The 25,377-nt window shown below is 35.3% G+C and overlaps 1 protein-coding gene across 3 annotated transcripts in view; it reads left to right on the top strand.

The window, feature by feature from the left end:
• The window catches only part of CPNE8 (copine 8), a 268,360-nt gene that overhangs the window by 47,590 nt on the left and 195,393 nt on the right, over positions 1–25,377 (top strand). For 2 of the 3 annotated variants that reach the window (XM_021092523.1, XM_013997926.2), the window contains exons 2-4: positions 352–392; positions 1,641–1,687; positions 22,583–22,686. In XM_021092523.1, coding sequence (XP_020948182.1) covers positions 352–392; positions 1,641–1,687; positions 22,583–22,686 — 192 coding nt within the window. The remainder of the gene's footprint in view (positions 1–351; positions 393–1,640; positions 1,688–22,582; positions 22,687–25,377) is intronic. The other variant, XM_021092524.1, reaches the window with a different exon arrangement.

Here is a 25,377-nt window from a genome sequence, read left to right as displayed (position 1 = left end):
GTATAGCGATTCCATGGAAGCAGTAACTTTTATGAACCTGAAATACAAAACAATATCAGGTTCACATGAAAAAAAGGCTTTTTAAATACTAAGCACACTGCAGATAAATGAACACGAGTGGTTGGTCTTGGTGGAAGACTAGGACAAATCAGCCATGAAATTTTTATTAGAAATGTTAAACATACAATGTAATTTAACTATTATCAATTATTACCAATTAGTGGAGGATTAATATGAAGCACAATCTAACTTTTAGAACTTTCAGGTCATCATTTATGCATATATATGTTTATATACTTTCATAAATATTTTGGTATTATATTCATCTAACACCTTTTTTTTGTTCAACAGAAATCTTCTTGATAGAGACACATTTTCTAAATCTGATCCAAGTAAGTATCTATGACTTGCTTTGCGAAAGTCTGCTTATTTAACTTACTTGATTTTGCCAAAAATTATATGAAAATCATAGCTCTTATTTAAATATTTGTTTTAAAGCCTAGAAAGCAAGAAGGGTTATGGTCTCAGGCCCCACATTCTCATCTACCTGGGCAGTACTCTGGCTCAAGAGAGGGAATTGCTGAACATTTTCAGAATAAGATAGAAATGCAGACAACTTCCGAGTAGGACAGTTCTCTTTGAAATTAAAACTTCATTGTATAACCATATAGCGGAAATTAAATTTGAAAGACAACTGTAATGGGCCATAATTTTAAGTGATCAAGACACAGAGTAATAATTTCCCTCTTTTTTTGTGTGTGAACAAATGCAGTATATAAAGGCATGCACAACTAAAGGAAACATAATATCTTAAGTGAACTGAATTTTTTGATTTGTAATTATTTATACTGAAAATTCAAGATAACTTGTAAAATGACAGTTCAAATTAGAAAACCATAGAAATGACATACAAATCAAGTAGTGATTATAGATCTGGTGATATGTAGAAATTGATATCCATCAGCTCTCCATCTCTCCAAAGTGTGAATCTATGTCTATGTGGTTTAACTACAGGAGGAAGGTTTTGTCACGTGATAGAATTCTTGAGGTAATCATTGGAGAAAAAGCATTATAATTTGTGGGTATTAAAATTTCCTGAGGCTCATTTGATGAATGGGTTTTTTTTTTTTTTTTTTAATCTTTACTTCAAATTGTTAACCTCCTTTATTTTTTGTGATGTCCTTTCAGAATGACAGGATTTCTTACTTGTTTACAAATATTGAGATTCAGAGTTGCAAATATTAAATGTAGGGTATGATTTGCTTCAGGTTCCTTCCTGTGATGACTTTGAACATTATGAGTATCCCAGGAAGAGTCATGACTAGTAACATACTGAAATATTTCAACAATAGTTAAACTATAGTTAAAAAATTTATCTACATGACATGTTTGAAGAGATTAGCAAGTATTTTTTCTCTGCCAAGCTCTGCACATGCTAAGTTCTAAGGACTTGATATAGTTTTTTGCTTCTTTATAAAAATTTTTAGTCATGTGATGATTTATAGCAATTTTCTTGCCAGAGTAAGGCTAGGAATTAGGAATTAATTTTAATGTAGCTTTTAGATAGCTGAAAAGTAAATTGAGTATTTATATGTGATGCTTATAAAAAGTTGATATGTATATTTTTTCATCTTTTGTAGTTTGTGTCTTATATGTACAAGGAGTTGGAAATAAAGAATGGAGAGAGGTAAGAATTGACATTTTAAAAAATATCACTGTGCTGAAAGATGTGGTAGAAGTTACACTGTGATCAAGATGATACTTTCCTGTTTTTAGTTATTTTAAATCTTCAACCCAAAGATTAAATTTTTTTCATTTTATTTCATGTTTTTTCTTTTTCTTTTATTTCAACCTATTCACTGTCTTTTCATTTTACTAGTGGTTTCCTTTGCTGTGCAAAAGCTTTTAAACTTAATTAGGTCCCATTTGTTCATTTTTGCTTTTATTTCCTTTGCCTTAGGGATGAAAAATATTGCTATGAATTATGTCAAAGAGTGTTCTGCCTATGTTTTCCTCTAGGACTTTTATGGTTTCCAGTCTCACATTTAGATCTTTAGTCCATTTTGAGTTTACTTTTGTATATGGTGCTTAAAAACATTCTGGTTTCATTCTTTTTGATGTAGTTGTCCGGTTTCCTGAGTACCACTTAATGAAGGGATTGTCTTTTCTCCATTGTGCTTTCTTGTCTCCTTTGTCACAGAGTGCAGGGGTTTATTTCTGGGTTCTCTATACTGTTCCACTGATCTATACGTCTGTTTTTTGTGCCAGCACATACTGTTTTGATTACTGGAACTTTGTAGTATAGTCTGAAGTTAGAAAATGTAATCCTACAGCTCTGTTATTCTTTCTAAGGTTGTTTTGGCTATTCAGGGTCTTTCAGGTTTCCATACAGACTTTTAGATTTTTTTGTTGTAGTTCTGTGAAAAATGACATTGGCAATTTGATGGAGATTGCATCGAATCTGTAGATTGGACAGCATGATCATTTTAACAATACTGATTCTTCCAATCCAAGAACATAGTATATCTTTCCATCTGCATCATCTTCAATTTATTTTGTCAGCATCATCTAGTTTTCAGGGTACAGGTCTTTTACCTCCTTAGAAAGCTTTATTCCTAGGTATTTTATTCTCTTTTGGTGTGATAGAAAATTGAATTATTTCCTTAATCTCTCTTCCTGATAGTTCATTGATAGTATATAGAAATTAACAGATTTCTGTATATTAATTTTGGTGTACTGAACCTTTACTTAATTCATTGATGAGCTCTTATAGTTTTAGTGGGGTCTTTAGAAATTTATGTTTATATGATAGTATCATGTCAACTGCAAACAGTGACAGTTTTGCTTCTTCTTTACCAATATGGATTCCCTTTATTAATTTATTAATTTTTTCTTATGTAATTGCTATGCCTGGGACTTGCAATACTATGTTGAATAAAACTGGTGAAAGTGGGCATCCTTGTCTTATTCCTGACCTTAGAGGAGATGCTTCCAACTTTACACCATTTAGTATGACATAAGCTATTGGTTTATCATATTTTATTATGTAGAGGTATACTTGTATGTGCACATTCTAGACAGTTTTTATAATAAATGGATGTTGAATTTTGTCAGAAGCTTTTTCTGCATTTATTGAGATGATCCTATGGTTTTTATGCTAGTTTGTTAATGTGGTGTAACACATTGATTGATTTACAGATTTTGAAAACTCCTCGCCATCCTGAGGATAAATCCCCCTTGATCTTTCTGTGTGATTTTTTTAATGTATCATTGGATTCAGCTTGCTAATATTTTGTTGAAGATTTTTGCATCTATGTTCATCAGTGATCTTCTTTTCTGTGATATCTTTGTCTGCTGTTGTTATCAGGGTGATGCCGGCCTTATAGAATGAGTTTGGAAATTTTACTTATTCCGAAATTTTTTGAAATAGTTTGAGAATGATACATGTTAACTCCTTTCAAAATGTTTGGTGGAATTCACCTGTGAAGTCATCTTGTCATGAACTTTTGTTTGTTGGGAGTATTTTAATTACTGATTCAGTTTCAGTATTGGTTGTTGGTCTGTTCATATTTTCTATTTCTTCCTGGTTCAGTCTTGAGAGATTGTAAGTTTGTAAGAATTTGTCCTTTTTTCTGGGTTTTCATTTTATTGGCATGTAGTTGTTTGTAGTAGTGTCTTCTGATCATTTTTATTTCTGTGTTGTTGGTTGTAACTTCTCCATTTCTGATTTTATTCATTTGGACTTTATCCCTTTTTTCTTCTTGAGTCAGACTAAAGATTTATCAATTTTACTCATCTTTTCAAAGAACCAGCTTTTAGTTTCACTTTTTTTTCTATTGTATTTTTAGACTCTATTTCATTTATTTTTGCCTTGATCTTTATGATTTCTTTGTTTCTACTAACTTGACTATTTTGTGGTTTGCCCCTCCTACCCATCTCATTGTGGTTCCTTCTTATGTCTTTAGTTACAGAAGATCTTTTCTGATAGGTTGCAGTCTTTTCATTGATAGTTGTTCTGCGAATTGTGATTTTTAGCATGCTTGTGAGAGGAGTAGAGCTCAGGGCCTTTCTACTTCACCATCTTGGCCAGTCATCTCTAGAATTATTACTTAGTTAGCTAATAGCATATCAATGCATTTAAATGGAGTGGAAGGGAGCATATTAAAAGAAAAGGCATTTACACCTTCTTGTCATTGCTGGTTATCCCAGGAAGTTAGTGCCTTGTTTTAACGAGGTTATAGTTTCTGGCAAGTTTTCCCAAGTGAGATTTGTGCTATTTGTTGCCACAGATTGCTTTGCAGCCAACCATTTACCCAGGTGTTTCAACTGTGAGAATGAAGGTGAGAATAAGATCATTATAATTTATTCTCAAACCTGAGAGAATAAACCAATTAAAAAATTGTGTCGGGAGTTCCCATCATGGCTCAGTGATAACGAACCTGACTAGTATCCATGAGGATGCAGGTTTGATTCCTGGTCTTGCTCAGTGGGTTCAGGATCCAGTGTTGCCATGAGCTGTGGTGTAGATCGCAGATGTGGCTCAGATTCCGCATTGCTATGGCTGTGACATAGCCTGGCAGCTGTAGCTCTGATTTGACCCCTAGCCTGGGAACTTCCATATGCTGCCATTCTAGCCCTAAAAAAGACAAAAATTAAAAAAAAAATTTTTTTTAATTGTCTCTACTGATAATTGGTAAGTGGGATCCTGACCACCAGTTTCTCATGTCTGCTTCTGTATACTTCCATATTTATTCAATATTTATCTCAAAGTCTACATATTCAGGTATAAATTCATCATCTTTGCCCCATGCCTGCTTCTTCTTTGCTTCACATATAGTTAATAATATCACAAGTCAATATATCAAACTATAATTTTTGCAGCTGTCCTTGACTTGTTCTTCCAGTTTTCTTATTTAGTTATCCAGTGCGGTGAATTTTTGTTCATGAAGTAAACTCAGATGAGCCACCTCCTTTATTCAGACAAGTTATCTTTTGTCTTCCTTGTTATAGCATTCTACTGTTTGAGCCCATGCTATTCACTCTCATGTTACTCTATCCAGTTATTCCTTTGATTATTTTCCTAAGGGACATGATGACTCTTGCCATTCACTTTAGATTACCTTTCTCAAAGTCCTGGGACAATCTAGTGGAACTGTTGACTGACCATAGATGTCAGGCCAGATGGAATGAACATTTACCAGAAGTGTTCAGAAAATAACATTATTTGAGGGACTAAGGGAGGACATGAGATAAATATCCATAGGGACGAGGCATCTCAGCCAAAGCAAATCCTTAGTGATGAGGCTCTCATATTGCCTAAGCAATGAAATATAAATTTCTTATTTAAGTTAGTCTTTCATAATTATAAGGACTACTGTTCTAAGCCCTTTAGAATACTTGCTAATTTAGTTAGCAAAACAACCTTAAGAGGTAGATGCCGTTATAATCCTTATTTTACACATGAGAAACTAAAGCACAGAAAGCTTAAGTGCCTTGACCAAAGTTAGCCAGTTGTAAATAATGAAATGGGGATTTGAGCCCAGGCTATCTGGCTCCACAGTCCCTGATTTGCCAAATCCTTATCCCAAGCTTCACATTCTGGTTTTATTGATGGAAAGAAATTCTATAAATTGATCTTTGGGGCTTTATTCATATTTTCTTTAGCTTGACTTTGAATGAAAAGCGAATAGGAGAAGAGACCTACTGTTTAGGGAAAATAGCGTAATATTAAAATAAATCACAAAATGGAATATTTTACTTATTTTTTCTCTTTGAAGGAGAGGAATGTATAACTAAGGGGTAATAATATGCAAAATTGCTATAAAAATAGAAATTGAGAATGTGATGAGAAATAGGACCCATAATTATATAGAGTGAGCAGAGAAAAGGTGGACAAAGATGGGGAAATACCAGATAAGGGGCAATTTCAATAGACAGCATTTTCAAAAGAATTGAAAGAGTTAAGAACTAGAAAATGGTCTGGAAGAATAGAAGGGAGGTGCCAGATGTAAGAGACAGCATTTTGTAAGAAAAAAACCCATTGTATTTAGAATCTAACTGAACTAGCTGGATAAAGGAAAGGAGTGAAAAAAATGAAATACACTGTATATATTTTTAAATCCTCACCAAACCATTTGAGCAAGACAGTTTCCTCATATCGTGAGCCAGTATGATATAGTGGTTAAGGGAGGACACTTGACCTCTTAGTGACTGTTTCCACATCTGAAATGTGGGGAATTATGCTCTTGATTCTAGCTCACACAGTTGTGAGGATTAAATTTTAACCACTGGTACCATGACTGGCACATAATAAGCACTATGGTCAAGGCTACACTGGTACTCTAAGGGATCAAAATATGTTTCTAAGGATAACAAAACTGGTAAGTGGCAGGTAAATAAATTTCTGCATTGTAATATTTTGTAAATTCATCGCACAAGCCCAGCAGTTGATGGGAAAATGACGTATAGGATTTACTTGACCTCCAACTTAATATGATGCTGTGGTATTACAAACATAGCTGCTAAAAAGCTAATGCAATCTAGGGATGGATTGATAGATGTACAGTGCTTATATAAAGGAGGATGATGCTATTATGTTGAGCTATATGAAATTGTCACTTTTGTAGGTCAAAAATGGTTCATGTGATTCAATCAAATACTCTTGTAGTTTGCTCCAGTGGGAGCAAGTCTAGAGTCTTACTTTTCATAAAAAGTAATATTTGAGATCATTGAAATGCCACGTATATATTTGAGGAGGGCTACCATCTTGAAGAAAGGAATGGGCACTGTGCCATAGGAATGAAGGAATGTTTGACCTGAAAAATGCGAACTCTCAATAGTCATAATAATTGTCTTCAAATTCCTAAAAGTATTTTGATTTAGAAATGAGAGTACAGTTTTTTAATGTTGAAACAAAAGAGAAAGAAAAAATTTGGCTCAAAGAGACCAAGAGGGATTATGTCGTTCACTGTGAAGAAGACCTTTGTATCCCAGAACTAGAGCTATAGTGGGTGTCCTATATTCAAACAGGGGTTGGGATGATTCATCAGGAAAAAAGTTGGACCTGATTAGCTCTAATTACTTGCTCTAATTATGATGTTATCGTGTTCATAAAGTGTTTTGCCCTCATTTTACCAGTTCTTCCCCTTATCTTTTAAGTGTTGAATATTATTTTACAAAAGAATATCAAGAGCCACTCTGATAATTACGCTCAGGATATTTGGGATTAGACAAGTAAAACAATATTGTAGATACTTTATTAATAATTTAAAATAAATTCATCTATCTGTCAATCTGACCTATATTTATTGGGTTCCTATCATGTAGCTTCAGTGGTGGAAAATTTTTTAAAAATAGACAATATTTTTACCTCAAGGAGCATACAGTATAGTTGAAAAGTTTTATTAGCAACTTTATTGTGTCCAGACAATCCATCTTTGGATTTAGGTGTCAATACTATGTCAGTAATAGAGTGGTTGTGTTTGTATTTGAATTTAGATGCATTCTGGAAAAGGATATACTAACTGGCCACTTGGTTTTATGTTCTGGAATGAATTGCTTTTAGATAGTAAGCAGAAATTAAAAAAAAAAAAAAAAGCTTAAAAATGTTGAAACAGGAGTTCCCGTTGTGGCTCAGTGGTTAACGAATTTGACTAGGAACCATGAGGTTGCAGGTTCGGTCCCTGGCCTTGCTCAGTGGGCTAAGGATCCGGCATTGCCGTGAGCTGTGGTGTAGGTTGCAGACGCGGCTCAGATCCCAAGTGGCTGTGGCTCTGGCGTAGGCCGGTGGCTACAGCTCCGATTAGACCCCTAGCCTGGGAATCTCCATATGCCGTGGGGGCGGCCCTAGAAATGGCAAAAAGACAAAAAAAGAAAAAAAAAAGTTGACACAAATGCTCCAAATAAAGTGATAGAAAAGTTATTTAAAATTAGTCTCTAGTTGAAATCTACAATTTAAAAATTATACCTGACTCTATTAGAGTTACCTGCATATCTCCAATGTAGTCTGTCTAAAGATTGTGAATTATCAAAGTAATTGATCTTTTAAAACTAAAATGATATTTCAGTGCATAATAATTTTGGGGTTAGAAATATAAGGTCCATGAGTTATGAAAATGTGAAAACTTCTTAGTTGCAGATAAAAATAGCAAAGTAACATCTCTAAGGATGAACACATACTTGAGAGGTTCAGAAAACGTTACAATTCTTTGAATTAAGTTTTAGTTACTTGTAGGTCATCTATTTTGTGAATTACATTTAAAATTATAGAGTTGGTTCCAGATTCCGTATGTTAGTATGTGGTGAAAGGAAGCAAGCCGAAGTTGATTATAACCAACAGTGATGGTACTTGAGAGGCAAATCTATTGCCAAATGCTGATTACTATAGTTTTATATTGTCTGTTCTGCACCATTCCATTGACGTCAAGCTATTTTAATATTTATTCATGTCAGTACTGAATAATATATGTGTAATATATAAACACGCATATATTCAGGAAGGATGGGAAGATTTTTCTTAGCTCAACTTAAATGTTACTTTACCTAGTGAGTCTGACATTCACAGCTAGAACTTCCTCCTTTCACCTTTGAAATCCCATAACATTTATCTTTCTTATGTCCTTGTCAACTTCTACTTTATATCATTCAACACACATCAAAGAATTTTTTGTGAAGTTATTTTCTTCCATGTCTTCCTTTCTTAGTTCATACAGGTCAAGCTTCTGCACCATAGCATTTAGGATACCACTTTTGTTCTTCGAAGGTGCTCAGTTAATATTTGTTAAAAGGATGATTTGAGGATTCCCTTCAATATGGGCACATACTTATTAAGATCATGGTTCCAGAATTTATGAATTGCAAGAATCCTTTTAGATAATTTAGAACAAAGGTCACATTTTTCATGTGAGAATATTTATGTGACATGCTAACTACTTGGGAGAGCCGAGTTCTGCTGCTTTTCATTGTAACTTTAACTACATATTTTGAAATTTGAATTATAACATCTGTCGAACACATGGTTAAAACCTCTTAAAGTTTAGGATATACTCATTTCATTCTCTTTTGTTCTATAGAAATATTAAAGTGAAACATCTTAAGTGATTGATACAGGAAAGAGCTACAGTCTTTAGGCAATCACTGTTGATAAACCATTGAGGGTCCTGCATGCCTATTTTCTTTTAATTAGAGTATAGTTGATTTACAGTGTTGTGTCAGTTTCTCCAGTACAGCATAGTGACCCAGTCATACATATGTATGCATCCTTTTTCTCACACTCTCTTCCATCAGGTTCTACCCCAGGCTCTTCACTATTGGATTCATACTGACGAACAACTGAACACTTGTTTGGCTTGATTTTCTTTTCTTTTCTTTTGTTTCAGGGGGGAGAGGGGAGGTTGGGGGAGAGATGCACACCTATGACATATGGAATTTCCAGGCTAGGGATTGAATCAGAGTTGCAGCCACAGGCCTACCCCACAGCCACAGCAAGGTGGGATCCAAGCTGCATCTGTGATCTATGCCACACCTCATGGCAACACCAGATCCTTAACCCACTGAGTGAGGCCAGGGATTGAACCTGCATCCTCATGGATACTAGTTTGGTTCGTTACCATTGAGCCACAATGGGAACTCCTATTTTCTCTTTTATAAAAGAGCTTTTAATTACAATATGCTGCTGAGCTTTAAAACTTTAGAGATCGCATTCTTCTAGTAGACATTGGAAGGACTGTTACTGTATCTATCATGACTTCTCTACTGTGATTGGTTGAGCAGATAGTAACAGAAGACAGTTGATGAGAAGTTGTGTTGCATGTGGCTGGAACAACTTCCTGAAACCACTATTTTCGATGGAAGATATAGTCAATCTTAACACATTTCTGTTTTAGCAAAAATATGTTGTATGTCCCTGAGGAAAATACTATATTACACTCATTTGGATTAGCCATAGCAGTTTTGGAAACAGAACTGCAGATTGCCCTGGAAATTTTTCTGTTTAGAAAAGGACATAAAATAGTTTTATAACTATTTCTGGTCATAGATAACTAGAAGCTTTGGCTTAATGTGATTTGCTCATGTTTATAAGGCTAAATTGAAATCTATTAGCTCTATCAATATTTTATGACTGACTGAACAGGAATCATACTTTCAACAGAATTTTTCTGATTGTTAGCTGAAAAACAAATCCAGAATAATTTTGTTCTCTTGAACTATTTCTCTTGTTGCTTTTTTTTTTTTTTTCTTTTTACTGTTGTACCTGCAGCATATGAAAGTTCTCAGGCTAGGGGTCAAATCAGAGCTGCAGTTGCCAGCCTAAGTCACATTCACGGCAACGCCAGATCTGAGCCACATCTGTAACTTACACTGCAGCTTGAGGTAATGCTGGATCCTTAACCCACTGAGCAAGGCCAGGGATTGAACCTGCATCCTCAAGGACACTATGTTGAGTTCTTAACCTGCTGAGCCACAGTGGGAACTCCCTAATTTTCCTGTTCTGTTTTTGTTTATTTTTATTTTTCCAGCTTTATTGAGATGCAGTTGATGTAGAACATTGTGTAAGTTTAAGATGTACAACATAAGGATTTAATATGAGTGTGTTTATATTCTTTTTTTAAGTGATGAGAACTTTTAAAATCCACTCTCTTAGCAACTTTCAGATATACAATATTGTATTGTTAACTCTAGTCGCTATGCTCTGCATTACATTCCCGAACTTATTTATTTTGATCATATGACTGAAAGTTTTTGCCCTTTGATCAATTTCACCCATTTCTCCTGCATCCCACCCCTGGAACTACCAATCTATTCTGTTTCTATGACTTTCGTTTTTGTGAGTCATGGTGATATCATACTGTATTTGTCTTTCTTTGTCTGACTTATTTAACTAGCATAATGCCCTCAAGATCTATCCATGTTGTTGCAAATGGTATAATTTCCTACTTTTTGTGACAATATACCTCCCTGTTCTATTTTTAGCATACCTTTTATTGAAACAAAACACACCCAAAGAGTGCAAATCATATAGCAGAATGAATTTGTCAGATGCAAATACATCCATATAACCGCCCCACATCAAGAAATTGAATATTACTAGCATCCGGGAATTCTTTTTTTTTTTCTTTTTAGGCCCACACCTGTGGCATATGGAGGTTCCCAGGCTAGGGGTCAAATCGGAGCTGTAGCTTGCTGGCCTACACCACAGCTCACGGCAACGCCAGATCCTTAACCCACTAAGCAAGGCCAGGGATGGAACCTGCGTCCTCATGGATGCTAGTCAGATTCTTTTCCGCTGAGCCATGATGGGAACTCCAGCATCCAGGAATTCTGATTGTGCCCTTCCTTCCTCCCAGATTAAACCTGCATTCTGACCTCTAGCACTATAGAATAATTTTGCCTCATATAAATAGAATCACATAGTATGTATTTATTTGTGTCTAGTTTATTTCAGTCAGAATTATGTGTGTGGGATCTACACATGCAGGTAACAATAGTTTGTTTATATTTGTTGCCGTATGTTTTTCTGTTTTGTAATTATACCCACACATTTTTTGATTTAATTCACTATTTTGTTAGTACTTTCTTGAGATAGATATATAAATACTTATTTTTAGTCATTCTTTACTAATATATGCATTTTAGGCTATAAATTTCCCTTTAGAGAAGCTTTAACTGTATCCAACAAGAATTGATATGTTGGAGTTCCCATCATGGCTCAGAGGTTAACAAACCCAACTAGAATCCATGAGGATGTGGGTTCGATCCCTGGCCTCAATCAGTGGGTTAAGGATCTGACATTGCCATGAGCTGTGGTGTAGGTCACAGACACTGCTCGGATCCTGCGTTGCTGTGGCTGTGATGTAGGCTGGCAGTTATAGCTCCGATTTGACCCCTAGCCTGGGAACCTCCATATTCTGTGGGTGCGGCCCTAAAAAAAAGCAAAAAAAAAAATTTGATATGTTATACTCTTATTTACTTTCAGATTCAAAATATTTACGAAAATTTTTTGTTAAATTTTTTTATTAGGGTATGGTTGATTTATAGTGTTGAATCAATTTCTGCTGTATAGCATAGTGACACAGTCATATGTATGTATTCTTTTTGTCAAACTATCTTCCATCATGGTCTATCCCAAGAGACTGAATCTAGTTCCCTGTGCTATACAGTAGGACCTCATTGCTTTTCCATTCTAATGTAATAGTTTGTATCTACTAACCCCAAACTCCCATCCATCCCACTTTTACCCTCCTCCTCCTCCTTCTTAGCAGCCACAGATCTTTCCCTATGTCCATGAATCTGTTTCTCTAAAAATTTTTAAAAACGATCTCAAATTTACAGAAAAATTGTGAATATAGTACAAATAATTTTTTTCCTTTGACGCATTTGACAATAAGTTGCCAACATGATACCCCAAGGCACTTGAGTATTCTGTTGTATAAAGGACATTCTCCTGCACAGTCATAATATAATAAAATCAGAATGAGGTCTATTAATAATCTTAAGGCCTCATTCAAATTTCATTAATTGTTCCCATAATATCTTTTAGCAAATGGATCCAATCAGAGTTACCTCTTGCATTTAGCTGTTTTTTCCTTTACATTTTTTTAAAAAATTTTCTGTTGTCTCTTTGATCTTGAATAGTTTCCCAGTCTTTTCCTAACTTGCAAACTTTGACATTTTTATAGATGGAATGCCACCCAATTTGTAGAATTTCTCTTATTTTGACTTCATACATTTTTTTTTCCCCCTCATGGTACGGTTTTGGGTGCAATATCACTGAAGCGATATTGTGCTCTTCTTATTGTATGTTATCTGGTGGCACAGGATTTTTGATTTGTCCCATTTCTGATTAGGTTAATTTTAATCAGTTGATAAAAGTGGTGTCTGTTTTGATCAGTTGATAAAAGTGTGTATTTATGGTTTCCTGTTTTATTCAATGAATTTATGTATGTGTTACTATCATTTGTTTTGGTGCTCAAGTTGTCCCAAATTTGCCCGATGGGAACACCTTCAAGCTAGCTTCTCTGACTGTTAAAAGTTGCCCCTGTCTTTCTTTTAGCATGTGCTTATTTCCTCCGACAAGATGTTCCAGGTGTTTATCCCTTTCTCTGGAAATGGTTCTTGCCTTAAATTCTACTTTGTTTGATATGTGAACAAACTATCTTACATTTGTTTAATGTTTGCATGGTTTATCTTATCTCATGGATTTACTTTCAACTTTCCTGTGTTTGTATATGTCAAGTGTATCTCTTATAAGCAGGAGATAGTTGAGCTTAAAAATAAGCCTACAGTCATAATCATTGTCTCTTATTTGGGAGTTTTTTTAAGTTGTAGTTGATTTACAATGTTTCTTCAATTTCTGTTGTACAGCAAAGTGACCCAATCACACACAGTTCCCTGTGCTCTACATACAGTAGGGCCCCATTGCTCATCCATTCCAAATATAATAGTTTGCATCCCAAAACCCCCAAAGTCCATTCATCCCCCTCCCTCCCCCATCCCCTCCCCTTTAGAAACCATAAATCTGCTCTCCTTGGCTGTGGTGATAACATAGGATATTTGCCTTTTTTTTTCTGGCTTACTTCACTTAGTATGAGAATCTCTGGTTCCATCCATGTTGCTGCAAATGGTATTAGTTTGTCTTTTTTATGGCTGAGTAGTATTCCATTGCATATATGTACCACATCTTCTTAATCTATTCTTCTGTCAGTGGACATTTAGGTTGTTTCCATGCCCTGGTTATTGTGGATAGTCCTGTGATGAACATAGTGGTGCATGTTTCTTTTTGAATGAATGAATGTTTTGTCTGGAGATATATCCAGGAGTGAGAATGCTAAATCATATGGTAGTTCTATATGTAGTTTTCTGAGGTACTTCCATACTGTTTTCTATAGTAGTTGTACCAATTTATATTCTCACCAAGTGACAGTGGGTACTCTTTTCTCCACACCCTCTCCAGCATTTGTTATTTGTTGACCTGTTAATGATGGCCATCCTGACTGGTGTGAGGTGGTACTTCATTGTAGTTTTGATTTGCATTTCTCTAATAATTAGTGATGTTGAGCATTTTTTCATGTGCTGGCTAGCCATCTGTATGTCTTCTTTGGGGAAATGTCTATTTAGGTCTTCTGCACATTTTTCAATTGGGTTGTTTGTTTTTTATTGTTGTTGAGTTGCATGAGTTATTTGTATATTTTGGAGATTAGACCCTTGTTGGTTGCATCGTTTGCAAAGATTTTCTCCAATTGTGTGGTTTGTCTTTTTGTTTTTTTTAATGGTTTCCTTTGCTTGCAAAAGCTTTTGAGTTTAATTAGTCCCACTGGTTTGTGTCTTTATTGTCACTATTCTAGGCGGGGGATCGAACAAGATGTTGCTGTGATTTATGTCAAAGAGCATCCTGCCTCTGTTTTCCTCTAGTAGTTTTATAGTGTCTGGCCTTATATTTAAGTGTTTAATCCATTTTGAGTTTATTTTTGTGAATGGTGTTAGATAATGTTCTAATTTCATTCTTTTACATGTAGCTTTCTAGTTTTCCCAGCACCACTTATTAAAGAGAATAGCTTTCTTCCACTGTATTTTCTTGCCTCCTTTGTCATAGATTAGTTGACCATAGGTGCTTGAGTTTATTTCTAGGTTTATTTCTTTCAGGTTCCATCGGTCTATGTGTGTGTGTGTGTGTGTGTGTGTGTGTGCCAGTGCCAGTATCATATTGTTTTGATGATTGTAGCTTTGTAGTATTGTTTGAAGTCAGGAAGCCTGATTCCTCCATTTCTGGTTTTCTTTTTCAATATTGCTTTGGCTATTTGAGGTCTTTTGTATTTCCATACAAATTTTAAAATATTCTGTTCTAGTTCTGTGAGGAATGTTCTTGGTAATTTGATAGGGATTGCACTGAATCTGTAGATTGCCTTGGGTAGTATAGTCATTTTGACAATATTGATTCTTCCAGTCCAAGAGCATGATATATCTTTCCATCTGTCTTTGATTCTTTCATCAGGATCTTTTAGAGTATAGGTCTTTCAGAGTATGGGTCTTTTGTCTCTTTAGGTAGGGTTATTCCTAGTACTTTATTCTCTTTGATGCAGTGATAAATAGGATGGTTTCTCTGATTTCTCTTTCTGGTCTTTCATTGTTAGTTTATAGAAATACTATCAATTTCTGTGTATTAATTTTGTATCCTACAACTTTGCCAAATTCATTCATGATCTCTAACAGTTTTCTGGTACTCTCTTTAGGGTTTTCTAGGTATCATGTCATCTGCAAACAGTGATAGTTTTATTTCTTTCCCAATTTGGATTCCTTTTATTTCTTTTTCTTCTCTGATTGCTGTGGCTAGGACTTCCAAAACTATGCTGAATAATAGTTGTTCCTCTTTTGGCTTCTCTTTTTCCTAGGTTTTTGGTTCTACAACTTATAAATTTTTGTTAGCTCTCTGGTGCCTCCAAAAAGATTGTTTTAATATTTTGTTCAACTTTTCTAGTTGTTCTTAGGGGAAGAGTTGGTCTGAAACAACTTAATTTACCATAGCAGAAGTAAAAGTTTTTTCTGACTACTCTTGAATGAAAATAATTCATAGAGTTAGCTTTGCAATGCTTCTTTTTTTTCCCCTGTAAATTTCTCAACAAAAATTAAAGCAAATAAAACTCACCAAAAAAAAAAAGCACTGAGAATTTAAGAATCTCAGTGCAGAAACTATCTTAAAGGTCTGTCTTATATTGAGTAATGTCAGGAAGAGGAGAAAATGTGCTACATCATGAAAAAAGCAGTAAGAGTATTTACTAATTCTAAAAAAAAAATCTAGGAATTGTTGATTTGGAAGATTTTTAAGATAATTGATTAAAAATTAGTTTTAAGTATATGAAATTCATTATTGCCTACTTTTAAATGACTGTTAGTCAACAGCATTTATTTCACATTTGTGTGTAAGATTGCCTTTAAATATTCAAAAACTTTGGGGTTGGTATGAATACGTTGTTCAAGTTTATTTCTATTGAATTTAGGTAATCATCTAAATAAAATAATCTAATTTAAAAATAATTGTTTGGATTAAAATAGTAATCTGCCCAATTCATTTAAAAAATATTTGTCTCACATAAAAGAAAATCTCACTGATGTATGACAGATTTAACCCATATTCTCCATTAAGGGCCTCTGGGATAAATTAAGTCAATTTTTTTTTCTCTTCACATGATAAGACATGTCACTAAATCACAGAATTAATCATTAAAAATGACATGGTAGGGGTTCCCATCATGGCTCAGTGGAAACGAATCCAACTAGGAACCACGAGGTTGCGGGTTCAATCCCTGGCCTCGCTCAGTGGGTTAAGGATCCAGCATTGCCATGAGCTGTGCTGTATGTCTCAGATCTGGCATTGCTGTGGCTGTGGCTGTGGCCGGTGGCTACAGCTCCGAATAGACCCCTAGCCTGGGAACTTCCATATACTGTAGGTGTGGCCCTCAAAAGACAAAAAAGACCAAAAAAAAAGACATAGTAAAAGTAGTTCATTAAAATATTGTTGTGTTTTAGAGTATGAGTTAAATGTTTTAACTTAGGTTCTAAAATACTATAATCCAATTTTTAAAATTGATGGCATTTAGTCTTATCTATATTTTATGCATGATAGCTACAGAGATGTAAGCACAGTGTTTTTTTTTTTTTGATGGTAATTGATTTATGTTCATTCCTAAAAATAAAAGATCCAAAAAAAGAATGAAGTTTCCTTATATGAAATACTCTATCTTAAGCAGGAGTATTAGAAGAAAGTCAATTTACTTTTGGGTGTGTGTGAGCACGTGTATGTGTATCTATAACTATATCTCACTCATCCGTTATAATGTAAGATCTAGACAAAACCTTCAGATTTCGTACTTATCTTATAATTAAGTGAATTGATTTTTTTTTTTTTTAAAGTCTTAGATAAAGAGTTACATGACAGAACTCTTATCTTTTTCCCTCAGAGAAAAAGATCCACGGACTCTCTGGTAATCCCAGTGTTTAACTCCCAAGTAGTGTTTAAGAATGTAAATCTTTATGTGTGTGTATGCGTATGTGAGTGTGTGTGCATGTGCACATATGCACGCTTATGCTTTGGATCCTTTATGATGTCTATAGTCTTAAACTGAGGGTTTTTTTTTTTTTTTTTTTAAGTTTGTCTTAATCTGTCTGCACTACTCAGTTTATCTAGTCTTCTTGTCTAATATCTGGTCCTCTGTGTATCACCAGTATTAAGATTTAATTCCAATTTAATAAGAAAATAAAGATATGCACTAGTCCATATGACCTTTTTCCTTCATCATTTTCATTTTAGTTGACAAATGAATATGAGATTGGATGGTTGTTCTGCGCCTTCACAGTATATTAAACCTTTCTGAACATTTTTATTGTAACAGAGTTCATCTGCTTGGTGCCATAAATAGATGAATGTTCTTTCCAGTACTGCTCCTCTGAAGCAGTTTAACAATTAGTTGATTTAAAAATCAAGAGTATTTCCATTCTGTTATTTTCTGCAAGATTTGTTCCCAAATTGGAAAAGTAGGTATTTATCTGATTAGCTCAAGCATAAAACAAAGGAAAACTTTCAATGACTTGGCTATGAATTGTTTATTTTTTGCCTAAAGTTTTAAGTGAAACAGTATTTTATGTTCTAACAAAATTAACAGTTTACATGCTTTTTCAAATGACTTAAAACTTCCACACTTGAGTAGAAAAAAGCATTTTCCTAATAATTTTCTATTTATGAGATGAGGAAACTTAATACCTTATAATTATATAAAAGTGTTTGACTGTTGACATATTTAGATATGTTCATTGCACCAGAGATTATTGTGATCAGATTTGTTGGTACTTCTCATACTCCAGTATTGTGGATATTAAAAAAAAAAAAACTTTTTAGGATACAAGTTACAATTCTTTCCAAAAAATAGCTGTTTCTAGATTATACGATTAACAAATATGATTAACAATTATCTTTCCTCAAAATTTTATTTATTTATTTATTTTTTTTGTCTTTTTGCTATTTCTTTGGGGCCGCTCCCACGGCATATGGAGGTTCCCAGGCTAGGGGTCCAATCGGAACTGTAGCCACCGGCCTACGCCAGAGCCACAGCAATGCGGGATCTGAGCCGCGTCTGCGACCTACACAACAGCTCACGGCAACACTGGATCGTTAACCCACTGAGCAAGGGCAGGGACCGAACCTGCTACCTCATGGTTCCTAGTCGGATTCGTTAACCACTGCGCCACGACGGGAACTCCTCTTTCCTCAAAATTTTAATCCCCTCTGACCTGCATATAGTTATATGCAGCTGTATGTTTTCTAAGGAATTAGAAAAATTTTATTTAGTGATATAAGGCATTAGCTAAGACTTAAATTTTATTTCAAGTCTAAAAGACTAATCACTTGGTTGATAGCTAATATATTCCAGCCTCTGGGAAAGAACCAATGTATTTCCCATGAGCTGAACTAGTCATAATTTATCTGTGGATTTCTTACTATTGCCAGTTTTCACTTTTCGTAATAGAATGAATTAAAAAATTGGAACACTGCTTAAAAGTTTTATATTTCCTATTTTAAAAGTAAAATATCGAGTTCCCATTGTGGCGCAGCAGAAACGAATCTGACTAGGAACCACGAGGTTGTAGGTTCGATCTCTGGCCTCGCTCAGTGGGTTAAGGATCCGGCATTGCCATGAGCTGTGGTGTAGGTTGCAGACATGGCTCGGATCTGGCATGGCATTGCTGTGGCTTTGGCGTAGGCCAGCAGCTGTAGCTCGGATTAGACCCCTAGCCCGGGAACTTCCATCTGCCACTGGTGCAGCCCTGAAAAGACAAAAAAAAAAAAAAAAAAAGAGATTGGTATAAAAAATAAAAATAAAACATTAAAGTAAAACATACTTACTGCAAGAAATTAGGAAAACCCACAAATACTTAATGAACAACAGCAATTAGAAGTTAATTGATACATTCCGTTGTACTTTATTTTTCTATATATATAAACTTATATTTTAATCAAAATTTATATTGTACTATGCATTTTCAGAGAAGAACATAGAATTTTTTTTTCTTTTTTTTGTCTTTTTGCCATTTCTTGGGCTGCTCCTGCGGCTTATGGAGGTTCCCAGGCTAGGAGTCAAATCGGAGCTGTAGCCACTGGTCTACACCACAGCCATAGCAACGTGGGATCTGAGCCGTGTCTGTGACCTACACCACAGCTCGCGGCAAGGCTGGATCCTTAACCAACTGAGCGAGGCCAGGGATCGAACCTGCAACCTCATGGTTCCTAGTCGAATTCATTAACCACTGAGCCACGACGGGAACTCCTGTACTATACATTTTCTATGATTTTTTTTTCCTGAACACTGTGTTGATAATCTCTTTAGTTAACCATTTGTTAATTTTGTACTTAGGTAAACCGAACATATATATATGTCCTGTGGTTTCATTGAGCTTATTGTCTATCAGGGGAAATCTAAAACACAAATAAAGGTATAATTCTGAAATATAAGTTTCATGAAGGAAAAAATAGGCGCTATGAAGGATAAAATTGTAGGGTTGGGGACCTACTTTAGTTAGGGTACTTAGAGGTAGAGGCTTAAAGGATAAAAAAAGCCATGCAAGAGTGATGTTAAGACCATTCCGGGAAGAAAAAATAGGTACAAAAGCCATCAGATGGGAAGGGTCTCTTGTGTCAGATGATGTGAAAGAAGTCCAGTTGGCTGGGACAAAGAAAACAAGGGGATGCTGGCCCGTGATGAAGTTAAGAGGTCTTATAGACCAGGGGCCAGGTCTTATAGACCAAAGAAAAGAAGTTTCATTTGAAGTACTATGGGAAGCCATTAAATATTTTTAGGGTGCTGAAATTTCATGACTCTACATTTCTCAAAAGATAACTCGTAGATGTTGTATGGAGGATGAATTGGAGAGGGAACAAGAGTGAGTAAGCAGATATGAAGTAGGAGGCTCTTGAGGTCCATGAGAAAGATGAAAAGCTTGAATTAAGCTGATAACAGGAGATAGGGAGAGAAGTGGACAGCTGTGAGGTACGTTTTGGAGTTGAAATCGATACTTTATGAGGTGGTAATCAATAGAGTTGGTGGGTTAAAAAAAAGTTGGAAAGGATGACTCTCATTTATGGCCTAAGTAATCAACTAGATGTGTTACCATTTATCGGCAAACAGTAGACTTGGTACAGACCATGACAGAGGTGGTGGTTGTAGTGTAAAATAAGTATTTGAAGTTTAGTTGACAATTCTGAGTGTCCCGTAAGACAACCACACGTATAAGTCAACAAGAGAGTTTTAAGCATAAGTCTGTACTCACCCACGAATCGGGGCTGATGATACACATTTGGAAGTTATCATCATGTAGACGGGATTTAAGCCAATTAATAGATTAAATAACCTAATAGAAGAGTGAAGATAGACAGGTGAAGATGGTGTGGGATTATGCAGAGACAATGAGAGATTGTGTGCCTGAAAATTTAAGAAGTTAAAAACAGGAGTGTGGTGTCACAAAAAAACAGGAAAGACATTTAGAAAGTAAGAAATGGACAGCTATGTCAGATGCTGCTAAACAGTCTGGTGTGATGAACGCCAAAAAGTGATCCCTTGATCACTAAATTAATGATAGGAAGGTCCCTGGTGAAATTGTCAAAAGCAATTTCAGGGCTGTGTGTCAGAAGGCATATTATAATACATGTTCATAATTTATAGATGATTAGCTGAAGTTTTAATGGCTACATAGTAATCTTCACTTGAGATAGCAGGATATATTCAGCCACCCATATTGCTGACAAGCCATTGTTCTCTAAGAAACAAGCTTGTGTATGTTTCAGTGGCACAGAGACCCTGGGGAATTGTTGACTTGCAACTCAGTGGACCTTTCCCTGGGGAATTTTGCTCTGTCTGCTTCCCTCCGAATGTGGGTTTGGTTAATCCTCAAGAGGGATTGGGGTGCTGGGGGATATGGGTGCTGGCTGAGCCTCTTTGAGATTGTTGCACATTTGCTCATTTGATATTCTCTGCTCTGCTCTGGGAACCGTTTTGCCTCCCGGCAGTAGAAAAGCTGGGAGAGTCCAGGCTCTCTCAGGTTCACTTTTGTACTCCTTGACCTCTGCACTGTCTTTTTTGGAGTGCCGGGGTACTTCTAGCCTGTGTTATTTGGTACATGCTCTTATTCTCATTCCCTTAAAATTAGAAAAAATTGATTAGCTCATTGTTGAATCTTCCCAGGGCTGAAAGAGGAGAGTCCTAGAAAGAGTGAATGTAGATTTTGTAGCCAGAGTGTGTTGAGACCCTCTACCTCAATGTTCTCATATTAAAGTAGGACTAATAATATGCACCTTGTGGAATTACGGTTTAGATTTTAAGTAAGATGTGAAAAATGCTTAGAACAAAGTAGAGTGCTCAGTAAATGGTGACAGTAATTATTATTATGGTTCAAAGTAAATGTTCAATATCTTTGAAATGTTGAATTAGTTACCCAGCTTATGATTTGTTTGTATGATAATGGTCCAAGATATAAAAAATTGCCCAATGCATAAGTCTCTGCAAACTAGTTCTTTTTTGGATGATTAGTCGTAACCATAGTAGATCTTTTGTCATCCATATTTTGTATCATAGTTTTGTTATCACGATTTATGTAAGCACATGACCTTCACTTTTTGGTGGATTAGTAGTTAGTTCTCTTATTCCTAGTAAAAATATAATCGTCTCTTTAACTTTAATAAAAAGTTGGTTCTCTGATAAGATAGCATGAATTGTGCTGTTCAGAATGAAAGGTTGAAATTCCCTCTTTAGAATTTCATGTCAGGAGGGTAAAAATGTAAGCAAAATACAAAAAGGTGTTGTAAAGTTTATATTTCTGTTCTATAGCTTTGGAAGCAGTGCCTGATGGCTTTCCTTCATATCGAAAGGAAGAATACTAGATATGGAGTTTCGTTTCTTGGTTTTCACTTCTCCTGTGATGGAGAAACATATTTTTTTTTCTAAGTGAAAGTAAATAAAGTAGCTTAAAAATATGCAAGAGTCATAGGTTCATTTTGGCTGTCTAAATACTGTGAGAATTAAAACAGAACAAAACAAGAACAAATTGTTGAAGGATCTAATAGCTTATTAGAAAGTTCTTCTCAAAACATGGCTAATAAACTATTTTGTGTGGAGGATTGCTGGATTACAAACTGAATATCACCTCTTCTTACAACTGAGCCCTCCAGTTGTAAGAATATGTGTCACTTAGGCCTAGTTATACACTAGGTTAGGAAGAATATTTGTGATAAATTTAAGGTAGAAATAACTTCTTTTCATTGGAAAGGATTTGGCTTTCAAGAGGGGAGAAAAGTGGAGGAAGTGTTATATAAATTTTCAGAAGCTACTTTTCTAGTAAATGTGAATGAACTCAGGGCTCATTTTCTGAATTCCCTTGAGTAAATAAGAGGGATGATTTGATCTCTAAAAAGTGTCTGAAAAGCTTTATTTTATCAAGTCATTTGAATATTTCATGCTTATGTTTTCAAGGAGCTATATTAATATGTATTGTATAGCAATACATGCAAGGCTTGATTTTAACGTTTCTCTCTTTTTCTCAACAGTTTGGAAGGACTGAAGTCATTGATAATACTTTAAATCCTGATTTTGTAAGAAAATTTATTCTGGACTACTTTTTTGAAGAAAGAGAGAATCTTCGTTTTGACTTGTAAGTTCCAGTAAAACTTGCTTTTAAAAATGATGAAAATGAAAAAGCATAATCTTGGAGTTCCCATCGTGGCGCAGCAGAAATGAATCTGACGAGGAACCTTGAGGTTGCAGGTTCGATCCCTGGCCTCGCTCAGTGGGTTAAGGATCCAGTGTTGCCCTGAGCTGTGGTATAGGTGGCAGACACAGCTCGGATCTGGCATTGCTGTGGCTGTGGTGTAGATTCTACCCCTAGCCTGGGAACCTCCATATGTCATGGATGTTGGCTCTAAAAAGGACAAGAGACAAAAAAATAAATAAATAAAAAATAAAATAAGTAAATAAAAAAGCATAATCTTCTATCAACCCCTTTCCTTCAAGAGTTGTAGAAGTTCTAAGTATTGTTGTACTTATCAAATAAATTGACTATGCCCTATTTGGTTATTTCCCTTTTGAAACCCCCTTTTAAATAGTAAAAATGAGGTTCCTGAGGAAAAAAACTGAAAGTAAAATGTCATGATGCCCTGACCACGTTTACCATGGAGATTGTACACAGGGTTATTATTTAAAAAACAGACATATAAGTCACGGGGAACGTGATTTCATTCTCCCATTGTTCAGGGTCTTCCCAGTAGTCATATTTAAGAATTCTCCTTCTCTCTCACACAAGTGTGGTATTCCCTTAATTTCTTCCAGTTAGTTTCAGACCTAACTTCATCCTAAAACCAGCCATGATTTCAAGATTCTTTGTTCTCCTTCTTTATTTCCCTTTCTCTCTTACTCCTTTTCTAAGTTTTCTGTATTCTCTCATTTAAAAGTAATAAAGTGATAAATATTTATTATAAACTTTAAGTATTAAGGCATTTAAAAAGTGAAATGTCGCTGTTACTCTAGCACCAAACACACACACAGCACAACCAACCAAAACTGGAAATGACTCAACGTATATGCTTGTAGATTTTTTTTCTTTAAAGCTACACCTGCATATGGAATCTCAATATTTTGAAAATCTCAGGTATTTTCCAATTACTTGTATTTTTCAGATATATATCTTTCTATGCCACTAACTGTATAGACATGCTGGAGTTCCCGTTGTGGCTCAGCAGGTTAAAAACCCGACATAGTATCCATGGCCTCACTTAGTGAGTTAAGGATCTGGTGTTGCCAGAAGCTCTGGTGCAGGTCACAGATGTGGCTCAGATCCAGTGTTGCTGTGGCTGTGGTGTAAGCTGCAGCTCCAATTCAACCCCTAGCCTGGGAACTTCCATATGCTGCAGGTGCGGCCCTAGAAAGAAAAAAAAAAAATGTATATATAAAGATATGCATTCATTCATTTTAATGGCCACATAATTTATGATTCAAAAAACCCACAATTTACTTAGCCAGACATTTACTGATGAATATTCTGGTTGGTTCTATTTTCACTATTATGTGTAATCCTTCAGTGGGTATTTTTGTATGTAAACTTTCTGAATTTCATTTTTTGCATTTTCAGAATATAAATTAGTCAAGCTATAGTATGAAACAATATAAACCAGACTACTCACTACCTGCATCTAACCTTTGGGACCAACTTAGTGATCCTGTGTGCTTTGTTGGCCCTCTGAACTCCTTGCCTAGATTTTAACTCTGATTTTTAGAACCATTTCTGTTTTCTTTTGGCTGCTACTGTCTGCTGCCAGACCCCTGTCATCATTATGAGCAGCTGCTGCCAGGTGACTACATGCACTCACTTTCCCACACTCAGGTCTTATTTTTGGCTCTGCTTGTATTGGTTTATGTCACTTGATATTGGAAACAGTGGCTATTACAGAATCGCACAAATAGAATGAAAAGAAGGAAAATGGTACTCTCAAAAGGATGATTCCAATCAAATATTAGTCAGTAGACCATTGAGCAGAAGTTAAGAGCTGGGCAGGTCGTTCTGGAGAGAAGTAGGGAAAGAATGACTAACCTGTGCACACCCCGGGACCAGTATAAACACAGCGTATGATGGTATACAAATCCCTTGCCAGCACATGAAACGAAACTGGAATCTGTACATATAAGCATTGTGTATGTATTCATGCACAATAATCATTAAATTACATGTGTATTTGTGGAATGCTAATTTAAATGATTAAATTATAAACATTGTGCATTTATCAAATGGGTGGAAAGATGAAACTTTTGAGCATTATGATACTGTTGAATGTGTAGCTCGAGGTACCCTGCACTTTTCTTACAAGGCTGCTGAATTACATGTTTCTGCCTAATATATTTGCTACTGGTAATAAAGACAGATAATATCACTTCTAGAGACCTATTTTTGTATAATAGTAGAAGTTTTGAATTTTATGGAGTATTTTGTCAAGTACTGAAATAAAAATGACTTCACTATTTTAACTACAAAAAAAAAAAAAAAAAAAAGGAGAGAAGAAGAAGAACGATTTACCTGTGTACAGAGGTGTGGTGAACATGTGCTCATCTCCACTGAGAATGAGACTGGAAGTTTATGGGTTTTAAGGAGTGTCCAGCTAAGGAAATGTAATTCTACTGAACTCATTCTTTGTTAGTTATTTAAATATTATGTCAGTTTTACCAAATACTGTTTCAAAAGTTACTTTGACCAACTAATGACTCAAATGAGAATATGTTAGGTTAGGGAGGTACCTGATACTTACACGATGTTCGGCAACCTTACTAGGTATGCTTAGAATGAACAAGGGAGACC

Source organism: Sus scrofa, chromosome 5, assembly GCF_000003025.6.
Source record: "Sus scrofa isolate TJ Tabasco breed Duroc chromosome 5, Sscrofa11.1, whole genome shotgun sequence".
Lineage (NCBI taxonomy): Eukaryota > Metazoa > Chordata > Mammalia > Artiodactyla > Suidae > Sus > Sus scrofa.
The sequence above is the reverse complement of the archived record's forward strand: the minus strand, read 5'-3'. Positions and strand labels throughout refer to the sequence as shown.